The 19225-nt window shown below is 44.1% G+C and overlaps 1 protein-coding gene across 1 annotated transcript in view; it reads right to left on the bottom strand.

The window, feature by feature from the left end:
• The window catches only part of PTPRT (protein tyrosine phosphatase receptor type T), a 337632-nt gene that overhangs the window by 122680 nt on the left and 195727 nt on the right, over positions 1 to 19225 (bottom strand). Inside the window, exon 10 of the mRNA XM_081832270.1 lies at positions 18236 to 18371. Within this exon, the coding sequence (XP_081688396.1) occupies positions 18236 to 18371 (136 nt within the window). The remainder of the gene's footprint in view (positions 1 to 18235; positions 18372 to 19225) is intronic.

The following is a 19225-nucleotide window of genomic DNA, read 5'->3' as shown; positions in this document are numbered from 1 at the left end:
ACTGAGCCACCCAGGCACCCCCAAAGTCCTTCATTCTTGAAGGGAGATCTGAGTAGCACATCACAACTTTCTCCACGAGAACTTCTCTTTCCAACCACATTTCCATATGTCACCTCTCTCTGTCAACAGAGAATCCCCTGTACTCTCTTTTACCTTATTTACAAAGTTGAAATGCATTTACAGAATAGAAGCATTTAGGATCACAGGCATACCTTTCTAAGCCTGAAGGCATCACTAATACCTAGTTCGTTTTAAAACTTAAAGTATAAACTTAAAACTTAAGTATAAACATCTTCCATCTTCTTTGGAAGGGACATGCTCATTTGTATTTTCCCTGATTAAGGTGACAGAGCCTCTGACTTATAGATTTGCTCTGTTTGGTATTCATGACTGATGTGTTTAGACTCTAATTCAATAGAATAAACAATAAAGCATCCATTCAGTTGCAATCCCTATCCAGATCTATCTGTTCACATGATCTAGCCCCGTGCATTTATATCTATCTTGTTGCAACAGCATTCACTAATTTTATGCATTTATAATTGTGACACAGAAGTACAACATTTCTAAACCTAAAACCAATATAAAATTACAAAACAGGTCTGATCCAGAAGTCCCCCCCAACCCATCACCATATGCCAAAATAAATGAAAATGGATACTAACTTCTGGAGAATGGAATAGTATAATTCAGTGGGAGATCAAACAAAATGGGGGTATCAACCTCACACATACACCCACCCGTGTGTACTCATTCATGTAATCAACACAGTCTTATGATGTCTGATTTGTTCTGGGCTCTAAGTTAGTCATCGGGAAATGAAAGATGAGTAATACACAGTCCTTGTCAACAGGGAGACAGACGTGCAAATACACCACGGGCAGTCTAACCTGAGAATGGCTCATGAATGAGTGAGTCAGCAGGGGATGAATGAAAGCTGAATGCAACTACAAAGATGAGGGCTCAGTACTACGGATACTATGTCCCCTTTAAAGACACTGCAATTTTGCAGGCACAGAAGGTGGCTAGGCATCCTAGGAAGAGGGCTAAGTGCAAAGGTCTGATACTGAGAAAGGGACAGTGGTATCGGGGTGATGTGAGGATGTCAGGAGAGAAGTTGTTCTCAAAGTTGGCATGCAGAGTAATAATCTGAGGTGTGTGCTCACATGCAGATTCCCGGGCCACACCTTCAGAGGGACTGGCTGCTCTGGGGTGGGGCCCAGGAATCAGAATTCTTGCCACGGTCCTCCCCTGGGCAGAGCAGCGAGGAACGGCAGCATGGCAGTCCTTTCTGCCTTGCCCTCATGGCAATGCCTTCCATTTCTGCTTGTCAACATGTTTGCTGTCAGCTTTTGGTAACTGATACTTATCATCTCTAAATGGTTTCCTTCGATTCCCATTTTTTCTTCATTTTTATTTGAAGTGACTGATGAATCACATAAAATGATTTTTGAGTATCTCTTGATATAATCATTTTAAATTCCTCTTTACGTGTATTGAGGCGATGATACTTGATTTGCAAAAGCCTATGGTGTGGAAAGGTGTACGCACTGACAAAAGGAGGTGGTTTCTTACTTTGGTTGAAGATCTACCACGTGCTAAGCATTTTCCAAGCATTATATCCTTGAGTCCTTGCAAGATCTCTGTGAGGTATGCATTTTTAGGCTCCATTCTGCATATTAGGAAACTGGGATTCAGATGCTGAACAGGACCAAAGGTTGCCTTAAAGATACAGCAGCAAGGAAGGTACAGGGTCTGGAGGTATCTAAAATTTGTTGCCATTTTTTTTCTTTTTAAGAACAGATCATCTCTCTGTTGACTTTAGCTATTATGTCTTTTAATATCATCTTGTTCTTCTCATTCATTCCACACACACTTACTGGGGTTCACTGTACCTGTGAGGGGTACCATGGGGGAAAACCTCAATGAAAAAGAAACATTCTTAAGACACATTTGCTCCTGCCCGTGGTAACAAGCAACTGCAGTGAGAGTTCTGAGAAAAGGCCCATCCCACAGGTGGAGAGAATCAGGGAAAACTTCCTGCAGGAGGCACTGTTAGATCTGGACCTTGAAGGGTGGACGCAGGATTCAAATATGCTGCCACGGGAGAGACAGGAAGGATATGGGAAAAAACCAAGAGTTTCAGAGTGTCTGCAGACAGGGCCCAGCCCAGGTCACCGTTTTTCACCTCCTTGATACTTGCATGGCATTTATCCGAGGCTAAGTGAAATCGTTAAGTGCTCTCTCTCTCTCTGTTGGAACAGTTGGTAAACATCTTAGTGCTTTTTCAAGAACTACTACACTAAAATGTCTCTGAAACAATTACTGTGCCCATCACACACCTTGAGATAAATTAACCCGTGAACACATGCCAGCTCCTAATATCCTTTTAAAAAGCAGACACTGAAGTTGTTGGGTGCTTCTTTACTATAGAAAGGCAGAAAGGCATTCTAGAGAAGCATTTGTCAGCCCAGAATGCAAGGAATCATAGCTGCTATTTATAAAATACCTCCCTGTGTCAGTAACTCTGCATATACCCTCTCTCACCAGCCCTTGCAAAAACGCTGGGGAGTCACCATTGCCACCGCCACTCTGCAGATGCAGAAACAGGCTCAGAGTGGTTACATGATTGTTCAGCGTCTGAACTATCTGGCAGAAGAGGTAGACACAGAATTGTGATCTAGGTCTGACACCAAAGCCCACATTATTCTGCTATTTTTTCGTGTGTGCTGGACAAGGAAGGGCCCAATTCTAGACTCTCCTCCGTCCCGAGGTCTCAGTTCCTTTGATCTATAGCTCTGTTTATCTTGGTCATTAGCACTCTGTGGGGCACTCTTCACTCTAACCCCTTGGCTGCATCTGATCTGGCAGCCCGGTGCTCTCAGCTCTGACCAGGCGGCAAATCCCTAGGGCAGCAAATCCTCAAGGGCCTCCTTGCCAGTCAGAGATTGCTACCACTTCTTGTCCCTAGCAAGGCACTGAGGTCCATGCATGGAACTGAGTTTCTGCAGGCAGGCAGACTTGCCCGTGGATCCTGGCTCTCCTGAAGTCTGGTCAAGGGCTGTCCAAGCCTATGGTCTAGGCAGGAGCTCCTCCATCCCCTGAAGAACAGGGCTTAGTAAAAAGGATGGGCAGGGCTTGGGGGCATATGGTCCTGGATTCAACCCCTCGCCCTGCCATATCCTGCCTGTGGGATCTACACAAGTCCTCAAACCTCAGTCTCAATGTCTATGTAGACTCAACACAGTCACATGTATCTTGCAGGGCTTGCTGCAAGCATTAGAAGAGCCTGGCCCGTACTAGTGACCAACTGGTAGTTCTTTTCAACTTCTGCCTGCTTCTTAACTGGATCAGGTGCGCCTCATTCATCTCTGTGTCTGCAACAGCAGACACATGGTGCAGCACACAGTAGGAGCTCATAAAACAGGATGAATCTTGAACTCCATCCTCCTTCTACCTCAAAAGTCTAGGGCAGGGACTGGCCAACTATGGTCCCCAGGACAAATCTAGCCTGCTATTTGATTTTTTTTAAATAAATTTTTTTATTGAACTATATCCATGCTCCTTCACTTGCACATCATCTATGGCTGATTTCCTGTTAAAACAGCAGAGTAGATGCAACAGAGACCGTATGTCCATAGAGCCAAAAATATTTACTTCTAGCCCCTTATGGAAAAAGTTTGTGGACCCCTGAGCTTGTGCATAGGATCTTTCAGTGCAAGGAGAGCCCTTGGGGACCTCTTTGTTTTGGGGAAAAAGATTCTGGGGCTTTTAGAGGGATCCGGTGGCTCTCCAACCCTGGGGGAAGGGTATTACTTTTCCTATTTTATAGATGAGGCAACTGAGACTCTGGCTAAGTCAGTGCTTCTCAAACTTTCATGTGCAATGCGAGTCGCCTAGGGCTCTTGTTACAATGCAGGTTCTGATTCAGGAGGTGTGAGCTGGGACCCTCGTGCTGCAGTTCTAACACACTCTGGGTGATGCTGCTGGTCTACGGACCACACTTGGAGTAGAGAGGGTTGAAGGCACCTGCTCAGGGTCCATACCTAAGACTTGGGGGAGTGGAGTTCTGAATCTGGAAATCACGGAGGTTAGCATTTCCCTTGTGTTTCCTTTATTCCATCTCCATGCACCTCTTAATCCTATGGTCTCACAGAACCTGTCGTGCCTCCCCAGTGGGGCTGCTTCCTGTCCCCAAATAGTCTGCCCCCAGACCTTCTCTTCCATAGCTGCCAGCATCTTCAGGCTCTTCCTTCTGCAAAGGACTTCTCCTCTTGGTTCTGAAGGTTCTCCTCATACCTCTCTGTCTGCTTTGCCAGTCCTTCTCCTCTGAATTGTTAACCATGGTCAGTTCCTGAGCTGGCATGAGTTTCACGCTCTAAGATCTCTGACTTAGAACTCCTAAGTATGCACAACTTAAAGATCCCTGTGTATCACTGCACCTTGAACTACAAGTACTTGAGTGTCTGTCCCCTATACTCTCACACTGTGATTTGATTCTATCACAGTGCCGAGCACAGTGCCTGGTATGAAGTGGGCATCCAAAGACAGGTCTAAGTACCATGGCTAACCGACGGAGGAGGTGAGGTGCCCAGAGGCTGTGATGGGTCATTGCAGGCCCATACCTACTGTGGAACACCGATGCCAGAAGAACCTCTGGAAGATCAGAGGAGCTCCTAGGGGCCACCACTACTGTCCTGACCCCTTATGCTTTCTGAAGGGGGAAAGAAAGAAAACTAACATTTCATGAGTGCCAACTGTGTGCCAGGCACGTTACAAGATCCCTCATTCCCTGAGTTAGGCACTATGACCCCTATTTAGGAGTTAGGAGAAATAAGGCTCAAGGAGTTCAGAAGATTTTCTCAAGGTTTCATAATGTGAGTGACAAAGATGTGACTTGAACCCAGAGCTTCATGACTCCTAAAGTTCATTCTCTTTCTACCACAGCAACAACACCCCACATTGTTTTAACCTCTATGCCTTTGCAGATGCTGTTCCCTCTGCTTAGAATTCTTATTTCTTCAGTAGTAAATCCATCTCTATAAACACTGATAACTATCCCTGCCCCATTAAAAAATTAGTCATCCAAGTAAGTGCTCCTATACCAGAGTACATATAGGCACCTCTCAGCTGACATTTCAAGTATTTGGTTTTATCCTAGACCCCAGAGAGGCTTGAACACTAGGAGGGTGGGGCTCAAAGTCCCGGACATCTTTCCATCCACAGTGTCTGGAACATAATGAGCATGTTCAATGCATGTTTGTCAAATGAATGAATGAATGAAAAAATAAAGCAAGTTCTCTGATACTTTTAGTGTTGGTGGTAGGAGTCCATTGGTTCCTATATAACATGATGGCAGTGGTACCAGAATCTTATCTGCTCGTTGCCTGGCCTATTGACCTGGGACCCAAACACTGAGCAGAGGGGATGGGAGAGCTTTTTGTTGGTCAATTCTCATGAGTAAAGTCTTCAGCAGATGATCACTAGCAGACATGGCCTCCCTCATAAGGCTGGGTGTGCCAAGAGCGGAACAAGACATGGAATGATGGACAATACACTTTACCAAAAGCCAGGCATCCTGAGTTTTAATCCCACTGGATGTGTGATTTCACACACTTCTCTGGACCTCAATTTTCAAACACTGGAAATGCATATTAGGGATATGGGACTCCTTCAGTGGTTTTCTTAACTTTTCATTACCAAGGCTCTGTTTATGGAGTTTTTTCCCCTTTACCTTTGTGTTTTCAAACTTTCTGGTTTAATAATGAGAAGAATCATCACCTTTATTCAGAAAGTGCAAAAAAATTGAAAGGCAACAACCAGCTATGACTACCAACAAAATACATTGGTAACATGAGATAACTAAAGCCAAACCCCAGACTGCGATCATTCCAGCCCAAAGCAAAGACCTTGGATGTTTCTGTCACCTGTGAAGCTGGTTCTAGGTAAAGCCATGGTTCCCTGTAGACTTACTGAAATAGTGGAAACAGCCAATGAATTTCTTTCTAACCTTTGAGCCCCTCGAGGCTACATATTCCCCAAGTAGATGCCAATGGGCTCTGAAGTTGCTGAGATTGGTGATTCTGTTTTATCTCTGCAAGTCCTGCAGGGGTATTAGGTTGACCTCTTGCTGAAATTCAGGGATTTCTAACTAGAAAATTATACTGCCTTTACATCTCCAAAAATCGGGGGGGAAATCCAAGATGGCAGAAACATAACAGACATAAACAATGACAGTGCATTTTCAAATGGAAAACATCTATGTGAAATAGAAACTTTGGGGCTACAGATAACTTAGACAGAAGTGAGTATGAGAAAACCAACAGACACTTGGTTGGTGCAGGAAATGCATGCTACAGGTTCCCTTACAGGGCACGAAGCAAAGTTTCCCCGGGTCGATACTTACAAGTAATAGGAGTAGGAATAAGCATTTCTTCTATATATTGATGGGCAGTCAGATGAAGGAAATGTCCAAAAAGGGGGAAAAAGAAAAGACAAACAAGAATTAGATTTATATGAAATCTTGATTCTTAGAAATGCACATAGTATTTCAGCATCCCAAAACTCAAGGAGATGCAAGTTTCTCTAATCATCTTTGCTGAGAATCAGATACTTTCGGTGGTAGAAGGAGAGAGAGAAATTCTTAATGGTGGAGAAATTCACTACTCATGCAGAAAAAGCCATGTCTAATGTTGGCTGTTTAGTTGTTTGAAAGTTCTTTTCTTATGGTCAACTAAAACTAAACTAGCTTCCTTGTAATTATGACTTTTTTGGTCCTGGGTCAGACTTTTCTGGCCTTCTAGAACTATTCTACCACTCTTCCACATGATAGTGCTCTTATGACCTAAGGAAAACCATAATGACTTCTATGTTCTCTGTTTCAGGTCAAACCACATTAGAACCTATTTAGTAAAGTCATCAGAACCTATTTAGTAAGGTCATGCCAAAAGCAAGGTAATCAGGTAGCTAGCATTCAAGATGGCTCCCCAACAATCTACACTTTCCATATGCATGCTCATGTGTACTCCCTTCCCACACTGAACCAGGACTGGCCCTATGTGACCAACAGGATGTGGTAGGAATTACACTCTGGGACTTTCTAGGATAGGTCAGAAAGAAGACTTGGAGCTCTGTCTGGGTCTTCCGAACTCTCAGCTGGAACCCTGACTCTCCATGTAATAAGTCCAAGTATCCTGAGGTTGCTGTCCTGAAAAGACCAAGTGGAGAGATGCTAAAACTGCATGAAGAGAGACACCCAGCCAGCCCCTGCCAGTTGGATTATGTCAACAGAGACCATTGGTGTCATGGAACAAAACAAGTCATTCCCTTCAATCCCTGACCGAAGCACAGATATATAAGAAAAATAAGTCGCTAAATTTCAGGTTTGTTACATATCAATCATCAGAACAAAATTCAAACTTTATCATTAAGAACACTGCACTAAGAGAAAAGAATTCCAACCTTCAATATGAACAAACTACAACTTGAATAAATTCTCTGTGCCTTTATTTCCTTATCTGAACCTCATAGGAGTTGAACTAGGTCATTAGTTTTCAAATTGTGTTTGTAGGATCCTGGGGGTTCTGTACAGTAGCCTCACTGAAATGGGAGAGAGGGAAACTGAGCAGGTAGGACTGCTGGTCCCCCACCATCCACAAAAGCCAGCACTTCTCTATTTTTTTCTATTTTATAAACTGAAGTTGCATTTAAAATTTCACATGACTAAGAATTCCACTCTCCAAAATGAAAAATCACTACCTGAAATCTCTTTCCAAGATGTCCCTTCTAGCTCTTGGCTTCTGAACAATAAAAAACTCAAATAAGTCCATGATATTCCTTTTGTTATAACTTTTTGTATTTTGTAGGAAAATAAATAGGAATGCTTTTATCTTACAGACTTAGCCACACTGACAGTAACTGATACATTTGTGGATTGAGAAAAATTGCTGATAATTAAGGTCCCCAAATATCCATCTGAATAGGCAAGAATAGTTCCCTTCCCTCTAGAGTTATTTGGTTAATTGCAACTGTTATCCCAGTTGCTTGGCTCAGGAATATGCAGTCTTTATATCTGTAGCGTGGGAACATGTCCTCAGAGCCTCAAATTTCTCCCTCTTGAGTAGGAAAGTAGCCAAAGTCCCCTAGGCAGGGCCACCTCTAGGCTTTCTCTTATTCATCAGGAGAGTCCAACCTCTAGCTCCAGAAGGAAAGTGATTCTGAGAGCTAAGAAGTTATGGCAGAAAGGAAGCCCCATGTATACTTGGGAAGCTGAGCCGGGGAAAATGAGCCACAGTGCAGAAAGATCTGGTCACTCATAAAACCGTTCAACATCTTGGGTCAAAGGAACAGCAGCCCTAGGTGATGAAAGGGGTGAGGAATGCCCTGCTCTAATGGGTGGGAGATGGAAGAGCCCACGCAAGTCACCATATCCCCCTTGCCAACCATACAGGTTCACACTGTACGGAAACCATTCCTCTCCTTCATGGCTGGCTCTGTAGTCCTGTGCCTAGAAATGTGATTCCTTGGGGAAGAAAGCTAGGGTTCCATTTTATGAAGACTTACAGCTACCTATGTTCTCCATATTGTCAAGAAAAGTGGCTGAGATTGAGAGGGCAGGGTTCTGATCTCAACTCTTTCACTTGCTCACTGTTACATCCTGGGCAAGTCAGTTCCTCCCTCCAGACTGCTGTTTCCTGATCCATGTACCAAGGTGAATGGCATGGATGACTGCCAGCCTAAACAGCTTTGAGGAGTGGAAATATGTCTTTGTGTCCCAGCACCACCACTTGCTAACTGCATGGCTTTGAATAAGTCACTGAGTATCTCTGAGTCTCAGTCTCTCCACGTCAAGGTTGGGGGCAATAATTATCTATTCCCAAGAGTCATTGTGGGCATTAACATTAATCTAAGTTGTATTCAAATTGTATGTGATATATAATAAAGTATATCAAGTAAATCATATTAATCTAAACACCTGACATTCGTAGTCCTCAACAAAGGGGAGTTCATGTCCCTGCCTCACCTACAGATATAAGGTTTACTGCTTCTCACTCTGGTGACCAGGAACAAAGTGTTCACCTCTACAGGAATGTTAAAAATCGTAATAAAATAAGAAAAGATACTTATGGAGCACTTACTATGTATCAGACATTGTCCTAGGCTCTCATATGTTAACTCATGTATTCCTCACAACCACCCTGACAGACGGTATTATTATCATCCCCACTTCACAGAGGAAGAAATTGAGGCAAAGAAGCTTTATGTAATTTGCCTAAGATCAAGCAGCTAGTAACCAGATTTGATAGCAACATGGCTCTAAAGTTTGTGTTCTGGACCACTAGCCGGTGCTGTCCATGAAGAGGTAAGAAAGCAGATGTATTTTTTTTATTCTTACTCTTTTTCTTTTTTATTCTTCCCCATACATTACATCATTAGTTTTAGATGTAGTGTTCCATGATTCATCGTTTGTGCATAACACCCAGTGCTCCATGCAGAATGTGCCCTCCTCAATACCCATCACCAAAGCAGATGTATGTTGAGCAACACAGTGGGTCTGGCATTGAGATGACACATGCTTTAAATCTTTTAATCCTCCCTACCACCCCATGGAGCAAGCATTATTGTTCTCATTTTTGGTTGAGGAATCTGAGGCTCTAAGAAGTCACTAGGTCTATTGCCTTGTGTAGTTTTGAACCACCAACTGCAAGGTCTCCATCCTGAGCCAGATGTCCTCGCCATCAACAGCCCCAGGCTGCACTCAATATTCTGTACCTTCTGGCTTTTCTGCTTTTAACCTTCAGGATTCACCTCTGCCAGTCCACCTCCTCATGACAACATACTTCCTTACTTTCAAACCACCTCTTCCAAGTAGCTTTTCTGAGTTATCCTGGTTGTCACCAAAAGCCAGGTGCTATCCTGACCCAGCTTCAGGTCAACTCCAGAAGAACAGCAACTGGCAAGCTTCTATTAACTGAGTAGCTTTTCCCAATTATATTGCAAAGTGTTCCAGGGCAAGGATTACAGTCTTTACTGTGTGGCCACAAGACAGTATACATGTGTGTTTTCTCTCAGGCTTGAAGAAGATTTACTGAACGTTTAAATTTACAAGGATACAGTGATATTGCAAGTAACAGATTGCCTGAGACCAAAAATCTTGAGCAGGAAGACAGCTGTGCTTAGAAAAAAACAAAAAACTCCAAACTTAATAAATCACATACTGTAGAATCTTCTTTTCAGCTGGCTAACAAGGCTGACTCGAGGTACAGCTTTCCTTTGTTCCATACTACTTAAACGGGACTAAGTTATCTATTTAACTATCTGTTTGACCATCTACCCATCCATCTAGTTCATAAACCCACCCGTCCACTCTTCTATCCATCCATGCATTCATCTATGCATGCATCCAACCATCCATCCCTCCATCCATCTAACCATCCATCCACCTACCCACTTAGCAATTTATCCACCCACTTATTCATCTAGCCTATAAACCCACACACTCATCTACCCTTTCATCCAACAATCCATCCATCATTCACTCATCCATCTTTCCATCATCAATTCAGCAAACATTTCTTAAGAGCCTACTATATGCCTGTCTCTGCCAAGTTCCAGAGATAGAAAGACAAATGAGATCTTGATCCAGCCCAAATGTCTGATGAGAGAGGCAGATAAGAAACTTGTAAAACAAAGAGTAATAAGAGTTACCACTTAAACAGCAGGACATCACTTACGTGTCAGGTACTGTGCTAATACAACATGTAGACTATTTAGTCCTCACTCTGTAGCATTATTATCCTTGTTTTATGGATGAGGAAAGTGAAGCTCAGAGAGGTTAAACAACTTACTCAAATTTATATAGTTGGTAAGTGGCTGGCATGAATGAGAATCCAAGCAGTCTGACTCTAGAAGCCTGCATTAATAATCACTATGCTATACTGTCTTCTGGAGTGATAAGTGGCATGAAGCGGCAACACAGGGAGCAGTGGGACCATATCCAGGGGTAAGGGTGGGGAGGGGGTACAGATAAGGTGGCCTAGAGTCTGTGATGCTTGAGTTGTAAAGTCAAGGAGCGTCTAGATGGATGGAGGAGGAAGGGTACTTCCAGGCAGATGGAACTATCTATAAAATGGGTGGGTCAGTTAGCAAGGTGAGAATGTCAAAATATTGGCAGGGCCTAGTTCCCAAGGAGCTGAAGGACCTTAGTCTCAATACCACAGCTCATAGGGAGACCCCAAAGAGCCAGTGGCCAAATATTTTTCTAGATGAATTATTCTGCCAGGAGTGTGAGAAGAAAGTTGGAGGGAAGAGGGATTGGGGTCATGAATGCTACTGCAGAAGTCCAAGCAAGAGATGTTGAGGGCCTATCTCATAATGGCCATGGGGAAGGAAAAGTGAATGTGAAAGGTGAGTCAGTAGGCGATTAAATGGGTGCATGCTGAGGAGGACCTCCAAGGTTCTAGTTTGAGTGACTACCTGAATGAGTGCAAACAGAAGGATTCACTTTTCAGTGTGTGGAGCAAGGAGCTATTTAGAATGGGGTAGACAAAACAGCCAGCATGACACACTTAATTTGGGCTGCTTTCCCACCTCAATAAACCACTGAAAATTATGTCATACAATTCAGCATCTCAGTAAGTCCTGTTTTATATTTCATTCAGGCTAGATGGTGTTTAAGAGTGTGGCATCCATTATCAGATTGGCCAAGTTTGAGACCCAGCTCTGCCACTTATTAGCTATATGACTTGGGGCAATTTCTTTAAATTCCACATTTTGGTTTTGTGATCTGTAGCACACTATAATCTCATAGTAGTACTGTCTCTTTTGGCTGACCCAGAAGTTCCCTTTTCCTATTGCCTCACTTTTCCAATCCTGAATAGACAGTATGTTCCCTGAAGGCTCAGACCATGCTGTATCTTTCCCATGCTGACCTTTCAGCCTCACATCCTCACCACAGGACTGGTGTACTCTTGATGTTCCATGTTGATATTTGGGTCTGTGTTCTGAGTGAAGTTTTCATGCCCAAGAGACAGAGTTAATCCTGGGCCCCATCTGTTCTAATTTCACTGGGCTCCTCCATTCAACATGTTTTTAGGGAATCCCCAGTATCCACATGGCATGTTTGTGATAAGGATGAATCAGAATAGGCAGCTGATGGTCTAGTGGAGAAGATAAGATATGAATACAAATGACAAATATAACAGGGATATACCATGGATCCTAATAGAGGGGATCCAGATGGTGAAGGGATTGTGTCTGGATTGGAGGTCAGGGAGGGTTTACTGGAGAAAGATGGCTTTTGAATTAGACCTTAAACAGGGGTAGAATCTGGTCCCACGGAATGGAGGAACACAGGCATTGAATGAGGAGGAGATTTCACAAGCAAAGGTATAGGAATGGAGTAAGACCATCAGGAAATCTGCCAGAATTACTGTGAGCAGGAGGATGGCATAGCTTGACACAATCTGCAGATGACCTAAAACATATGCTTCTTTTCTCATCTCTACTCCATGAACTATTGTTATGAGGGAGGAGAAGCCATCAAGGGATTTTCGACAGCAGGTTTGGGAGTACAAGTTTCATTCCTGAACCATCACTCTGGCTGCACTGTGGAGGGTGGGTAGGAGGGGTGGGGCTGGGGAGGAGACTCATGCAATAGAGCTACAGAGGTCTGCACTAGGGAAGGAGCAGTGGAGGGAGTGAGGGGAGGATGTGACCCAAGAGAAGGTAAAGACTCAGGTTCAGAAGTATCAGGATGATACAACCCCACCAATTTGACTGATGGAATGAGAGGTAGTACCTGTCACTAAGATGGGGACACAGGATCATGAGCAGGTTGGTAGGCAGGTGATGATTGGGGCTTTGACCATGAAAACCTCGAGGGATTTTCAAGGCAGATATCCAGAGGCAGGTGATACAGGGCAGTGAAGCCCTGTTGAGAAAAGGCGAAAGCAGAAGATCCTGCCCTCCTGGGCCATTTCCATCTCAAGGCCAGCAAAACTACACCCACAGTGTGGATGCATCCACACCTGAAGACCTGGGCATATGACACAGTGGCTGCATGCAGGGAGTGTCACTGAGTCTTCCTGGGGTCTGGGGGTTGTGGGAAGACTCAAGGAAGAGGGAACAGTTGGGAGTCCTACTTGGAGGAACTTGGGCTGAGGGTTAGTGATTGGCAGGAGGCTTGTAGGTGAAGACAAATGTCCAACAGTTGCTCCAGGGCACTAGTATGCACAAAAGCAGAGGAGAGCAGCAAAGGATACCTGAACCTGGGTTGCCTGTTTCCTATTCCAGGATTCACTTATTTCCTACTAGTCTCCATAGACTGACAGAATAGAATTTACGAGCATTCAGTTAACTCTCTGGAATCACAGAGCCTGGGTTTGTGTTTTGATTCTCCAAGGTCATGGGCAAATTGTAAACCTTTTTGAACTTCAGTTTCCTCTTCTCAAAACAACAACAAACACACAAAAAAAAACCCACAGGAGTACCAACGTCCTACCCTATTACGATTACCTGTAGTATTAAAATCAGAATATGGGGGCCATTTAAATGGAAAATGTACAAATACGTTAGAATGTGTGTACTGATTGTAGCACCGCCCTTAGCATATTAGCAATGGGTTTGGAGCTAGCTTGGTCAGTTGATGGTCACGTGAGAGATGAATGCCCCTGTTGACATTATGCTTTATGATCTCTTAGGCAGGTACAGGAAATAAAGCCTGTCCCAACCATTAGCTCACTTGATCTTCAGAAAAACCCCATGGGATTAGCTGCATCTCACAGTTGAAAAAGCAAGAGGCTGAGCTTTGTTGTTTCTGCAAGGCTAACAGAAAATAAATGGGACTGTAGAGATGTGGACCCAGTTTTTCTGCTTCCCTTTCCACAGCAAAAAGATGTCTATACCTATTAGACTGGGAGCTCCTAGGGCAGACCCAAGTCACAGAGAATCAAAGCACATCAAGAGATGCACATTTTTCTCAAAGTAGGCTATCATATCTCAAAGTCAAGACGCTCCAAATTCATTCTTAGAAAAGTTACTATTTGGACAAAGCATGGTTGGCAGAAGATCAAGGCTGGACCAAGAAAAGCTGGGCAGGGGGAGGAAGAGGGGAGATAGAGGTGGCTAGAACCATGGGTAGGGACTGACTTCAAAAAGGTCTCCCTAAAAGTTGTTCAGTTTCCATTTGAAAAGTAAAAAGGAATGGAAAGGTTAATGTAGGATCCAGACAAGTCTTGGGGTACACATCTACCAAAGAATCCTGCTTCATAGCTCCAGTGTTTCCCCGTGCAAAAGTAAATGGCTATGCCTTAAGCCTCGGAGGACCATGCTCAGACTTCAGCAAGTGTGTCCCAAGGATTAAACTGGGACTATGTGAAGCCTGTGGGCATGCACACATACATGCATATCGCCAAAACAAACATTAAAATGTAGAACTTCCCATATGTGAGTGGCTAATAAACACCTTCAAACACCAAGGTTAAGGCACTGAGGCTTGAGCTTTCCACCTTCCTTTTCATTGATGGCACCCACAGCCCTATAGTAGTAAGCCAAGGGACCACACCTAGCAACATATTCCTTTGGGAGAGGATGTCCAGCAATTCTAGAGGAGGCCAGGGAAGAAGATGACCGGGATTGTAGTAATGACAGTCTCTATTTCAAAACTCAACAGGGTGAGTGAAAAGGAGGTATGTTCTATTACATAATGGCACGAAGAGACCCATTCTAGAACATTCTGAGGTCCAGATGTGATCAAGAGAATCAGGAGTAAAGGATGGAGCCATTATCCAGCCAATATTCAATATCCCGGTTAAGAACTGTATCAGGGAGGAGCTCCAGGTTGCTTTCTTTACTTTTTTTTTTTTTTAAGATTTTATTTATTTATTTGAGAGAGAGAGAATGAGAGAGAGAGAGAGCACATGAGAGGGGGAGGATCAGAGGGAGAAGCAGACTCCCCGCTGAGCAGGGAGCCTGATGTGGGACTAGATCCAGGGACTCCAGGATCATGACCTGAGCGGAAGGCAGTTGCTTAACCAACTGAGCCACCCAGGTGCCCCCCAGGTTGCTTTCTCAAAATGCTCATGTAACCCTTTGTATCTCCATGTAGTTCTGATCCTGCATTGGCCTGAATTCAAAGAAGCCCTCTCCAAACAGCCAAAGGTACTACGCAAAATCTTCAACTTGTATCTTTGGCAAATCCTGTTTGAATCACCCACCGACATTTCACATCCCCTTCTGCAACCTTACATTTCTCAATACCCCCTTCATCCATTACAAAACAACCAAGCAACAACAACAAAACAATTGATTTAGCTTCTTTCATTAAGTCTTTCCCTTGGTCCTCTGTATCTCTAGCCTATTCTCTGTCGCTTTCTAGTTCAGTATCACCAAAGGAAACATCTAACAGCAAGAGAAAGACCCTCATCAGAGAGTCACAAGGAAGCCCCAAGGCCAGTGATGATGAACACTGCAGGGAGAATCGAGGGACATCTTATGTGTATTGAAACATCTGGCTGTGCTTTGGGGAAATTTTTGAGCCAGGTGAATCCCTTAGGATTCAAGTCAGTGGAGGGGGGTGCATCAGGCATGTGACTTCTGAGAGTTCCTGCATCCAGGAATTAACTCTAGGTCACACTGGGATACTGAAGAGATGCTGACACCAGGATACTGAGTTGTGATGATCTGCCTATTATTTAGGGGTTTCTTTTCCTTTAATACCTCTTCCTTTTAGGTAGCTGCAGACAACATTCAGGCCAGCAGTAAGTTAGTGACAGACTCAATTGAACAGTGAAGCTTTCCCCATACTTCTATATGGGGCTGGAGTCAGAAGAGCTAAGGGAGCTCACCAAATGCTTCACTGTCCTTTGGGGGCATCTCTCAACATCAGAAGACACCATAGGCTACTGGAAAGAGCGCAGACCTATATTTATGTTCTCTTTTTCTCTTATTTCCTTGCCCTGCACCCATCTGTAAATTATTACTCTCAACTTTTCCCTTTCTCTTTTTTCCAAAAGATACTGTGTATGCAAACCGTGATTAGTCCCTGCCCCTGCCCACCCCCTTTGATGCCACAACATCTCAGATTTGCCTCTTGGGGACAAACGGTGATCATGTGACTCCTCTTGGTTGGGTCTGATGGACGGTTTTGATACAGGTGAGCAATGATGAAGATACACAGTAGAGGTTAAAACCACACAAAGGACTCACTTTATACTTGTTCCCACCCTGGAAACAGAAAGCCCTTTCCTCCCTCCCGAAAAGTCACACATTGCAGAAATAGCTGTAGAGAAGGAAGTGAAATTTCTTCACAAGCTCACAGATGATGGTGACGTGGGTTAAGCCAGGCTTTAGAAAGAGCAAAATTGGAAGAGCTTATCTGACTTACAAATCAGTGGCAAAGAATGAGAACATTTCAGGTCTATCAGAGGATATGCGATTCTATTAAATTGGTTACTTTTTCCAGGTAGACAATCCCAAACTCCCACCTCTGCCTCTAATGCGTCTGAGACTCTAAGAAACATGTCAGCAATCTTACACGTGCTTACTGCCTCCAGAGAAACCAGACTTCATGTTTGACTTCACCTAATAGCAGCTGACTGATTACTAAGACCTACAATATGGTCTTAGGGATGATGAGGATATGACAATGCGGTGCTGTCCTTAGTGCTTCGGGGGTTCTTGTTCCCTGATATCAATGTCATACCTTCCCTTCCCCCTCTCCCACCAGAAAATCAGTAGCTGGGTAAGAACCTTAACTCTCCCGTCATTCTATTGAGAGCCTGAGGAAAGGAGTGATCCTGTTAGACAAAGGATATCAAGAAAGGACAAGGTCCTACCAATAAGATATCCTGGCCAGAGGGAGGACTAGCTGATTCAGAACAGAGTCATGAAAGACACAGGGATATTCTGGTGCCAAAATAGCTAAGAGAAGGCTGACTGCATGCATAGTGGGAACCCCAGTATTTCTGACTCACTGAACACTGGAAAGGGGGATTTAAAAAAAAAAACAAAAACTTTCTGCATTTATACTCATGGGACTCCTTAGGTAGAAGCTGGAATTTGTCTTTAGGACATTCTGTCTCTTTGCTATGGTGGGAAACAAATTTCATGAGCACTTTTTGCTTCACAGAGGGAAGCAAGTCCCTGGGTCCTTGTTATGGGGCTTGCCCTGAACTCTGTGAATGACCAAACAAGCAGAGCTTCAGGCTAGGTGTTAAGTGGTTTGTTTAATGATGTAAAATTATCTTCAAGTTGGGGGCAAGGCATGCTGCAGCATATAATATACAATGTAGATGAATGTTTTGTTTGCTCTGGCTGACTAGGGGAGTGGGAAGGAGGAGACCAAGACTGGGACTGCCATGTTGAAATTGAGAAGACAGGGAGGTGGGTGGTAGGTATGGAAACATGGTGCCAGCTGAGGGGTCAAGGAGAGGTGAGCCCTGGGACTCCCTCTTTGGAGGAATAACCTTGATCCTGGGACAGTGACAGCTGATACGCATCAGCTTTCCTAGATGAATGGTTCCTTTCCCTCTCCGCAATTCCCTTGTGAATGTCTGATAAACAAAAGATGTCAGTGCAGCAAATCTTGGGGATGTGGGGATAAGGAGGAGTCTGTACCCTGGTTTTCATGAGAAATTCAACAGGCAGTAACTGTGTTAGTGGACCCAGGAAGACATCTTGTTGAGAAATAACAAGCAGCAACAATCCAGCTGGGATGATATTATTGGACATAGAGTAGGAAGGAACCTTCCTTTGGGACTACAGCACCACAGGAGGCTTTATCTCTGCCACGCGGGGGTCAGCTTGGGATACTGCTGGTAGACCAAGGAGAAATCAGGGTGAGTGAAGGCAAAAAGGGTGAAGCATTATTTTCCTCCATCTGTATTTCTGGGGCTCCCCAGTAATCATGATGAGACTTGATCAGTTATAACAGAGCAGTTAACTCTGAGAAGACTCATGACCTGGAATCCCATGGCACATCAGGGTGGCCCAACCGTAGGAGGGATCACTGGCTCTGTAGGAAACCACTGCTCTCCGGGCCACTTGCCAAACAGGCAGCACACACCTTTCAGACGCCAACACAAGGAGCCACAACTGGCTCAAGTATTTCAGGACTTGAACACTCATAGAAGAAGGTCCCTGCTTGGAAGTGATCAGCAGAACAAGGACCTGGCCACACGGCAGTATTGGGCCAGGTGGGGTCAGCAGAGTCTGAAGGGCAGCACCGGACACTCACCTCCTTTTGATGGTGAGCATGACGCCCAGAAGAATGATGATGAACATGAGGAGGCCAGCAATCACACCGGCCATCTTCACGGTATTGTCCACCTGCTTCTCTGGCTCCACAGTGTTAGAATTCTGAGTGGAGGCACCTTCGAGGGGAAAGAAGAAAGATGTTGAAAAGGCTCATACACATGACTAGAAAACAATTATAATGACAACAGCTTCCATTTACTGAGTGCTGACTATGTGCCAGGTACTGTGCTAAGAGCATTACACACAGTGTCCCATCTAATCTTTTTGAGGGTTAGTCCCTTGTGATGTTGGGATTATTATACCTTTTTTTTTTCAGATGAAGAAATTGAGGTGCAGAGAAATGAAATGAGTGGTCCAAGGTTGCACAACTGCTGGGTTGGGGCATTCTTATCCTCCAGTGAAATCAAGTGGAAGGTTTTATCTCCTACACTGATTTGTCCCTAGGATCAAACCATGGATCTGTAGTTCGATTTTTGAGTTCATGGAATTATCCCAAGCCCTACTTTATTCTTTTTGGTAAGTGGTGAAAACAACAGCTTTGTTGTTAAGGTAACACGATTAAAATCACTGGATTTTTAAAGGTACAAACATAAAGATTTTGTTTTGTGCCTTATATGAAACAAATGGTGTGGCAGAAATGTAGTACATTGAAGGAACTGCCTGGGGTTCGGAAAACACATGCAACTAACTCCATTTCTGGAATTTAATGCTGATGCTACGTGCTCTGCCAGGTACTAACTTGTTGATTCAACTCTAGGTAGCCAAAAAATGCCTCCGCCTGGCCTCTTCAGGCAATGGACCAGGGGTCAGAGGCCACTTCTCATTCCAGACACCTATATGAACACTCCTGGAGAGTGGCCCAGGGGTTACCAGCACCCTGAGTGAATTCCTTCCTGCTCCTGTTCATATTCCCAATGGTGCCATGTTTGTGTGGGGCAGCCTAAATCCACAGAATCCTCTCCCTGACACA

Source organism: Leptonychotes weddellii, chromosome 10, assembly GCF_054177405.1.
Source record: "Leptonychotes weddellii isolate Sample4059 chromosome 10, ASM5417740v2, whole genome shotgun sequence".
NCBI lineage: Eukaryota > Metazoa > Chordata > Mammalia > Carnivora > Phocidae > Leptonychotes > Leptonychotes weddellii.
The sequence above is the reverse complement of the archived record's forward strand: the minus strand, read 5'-3'. Positions and strand labels throughout refer to the sequence as shown.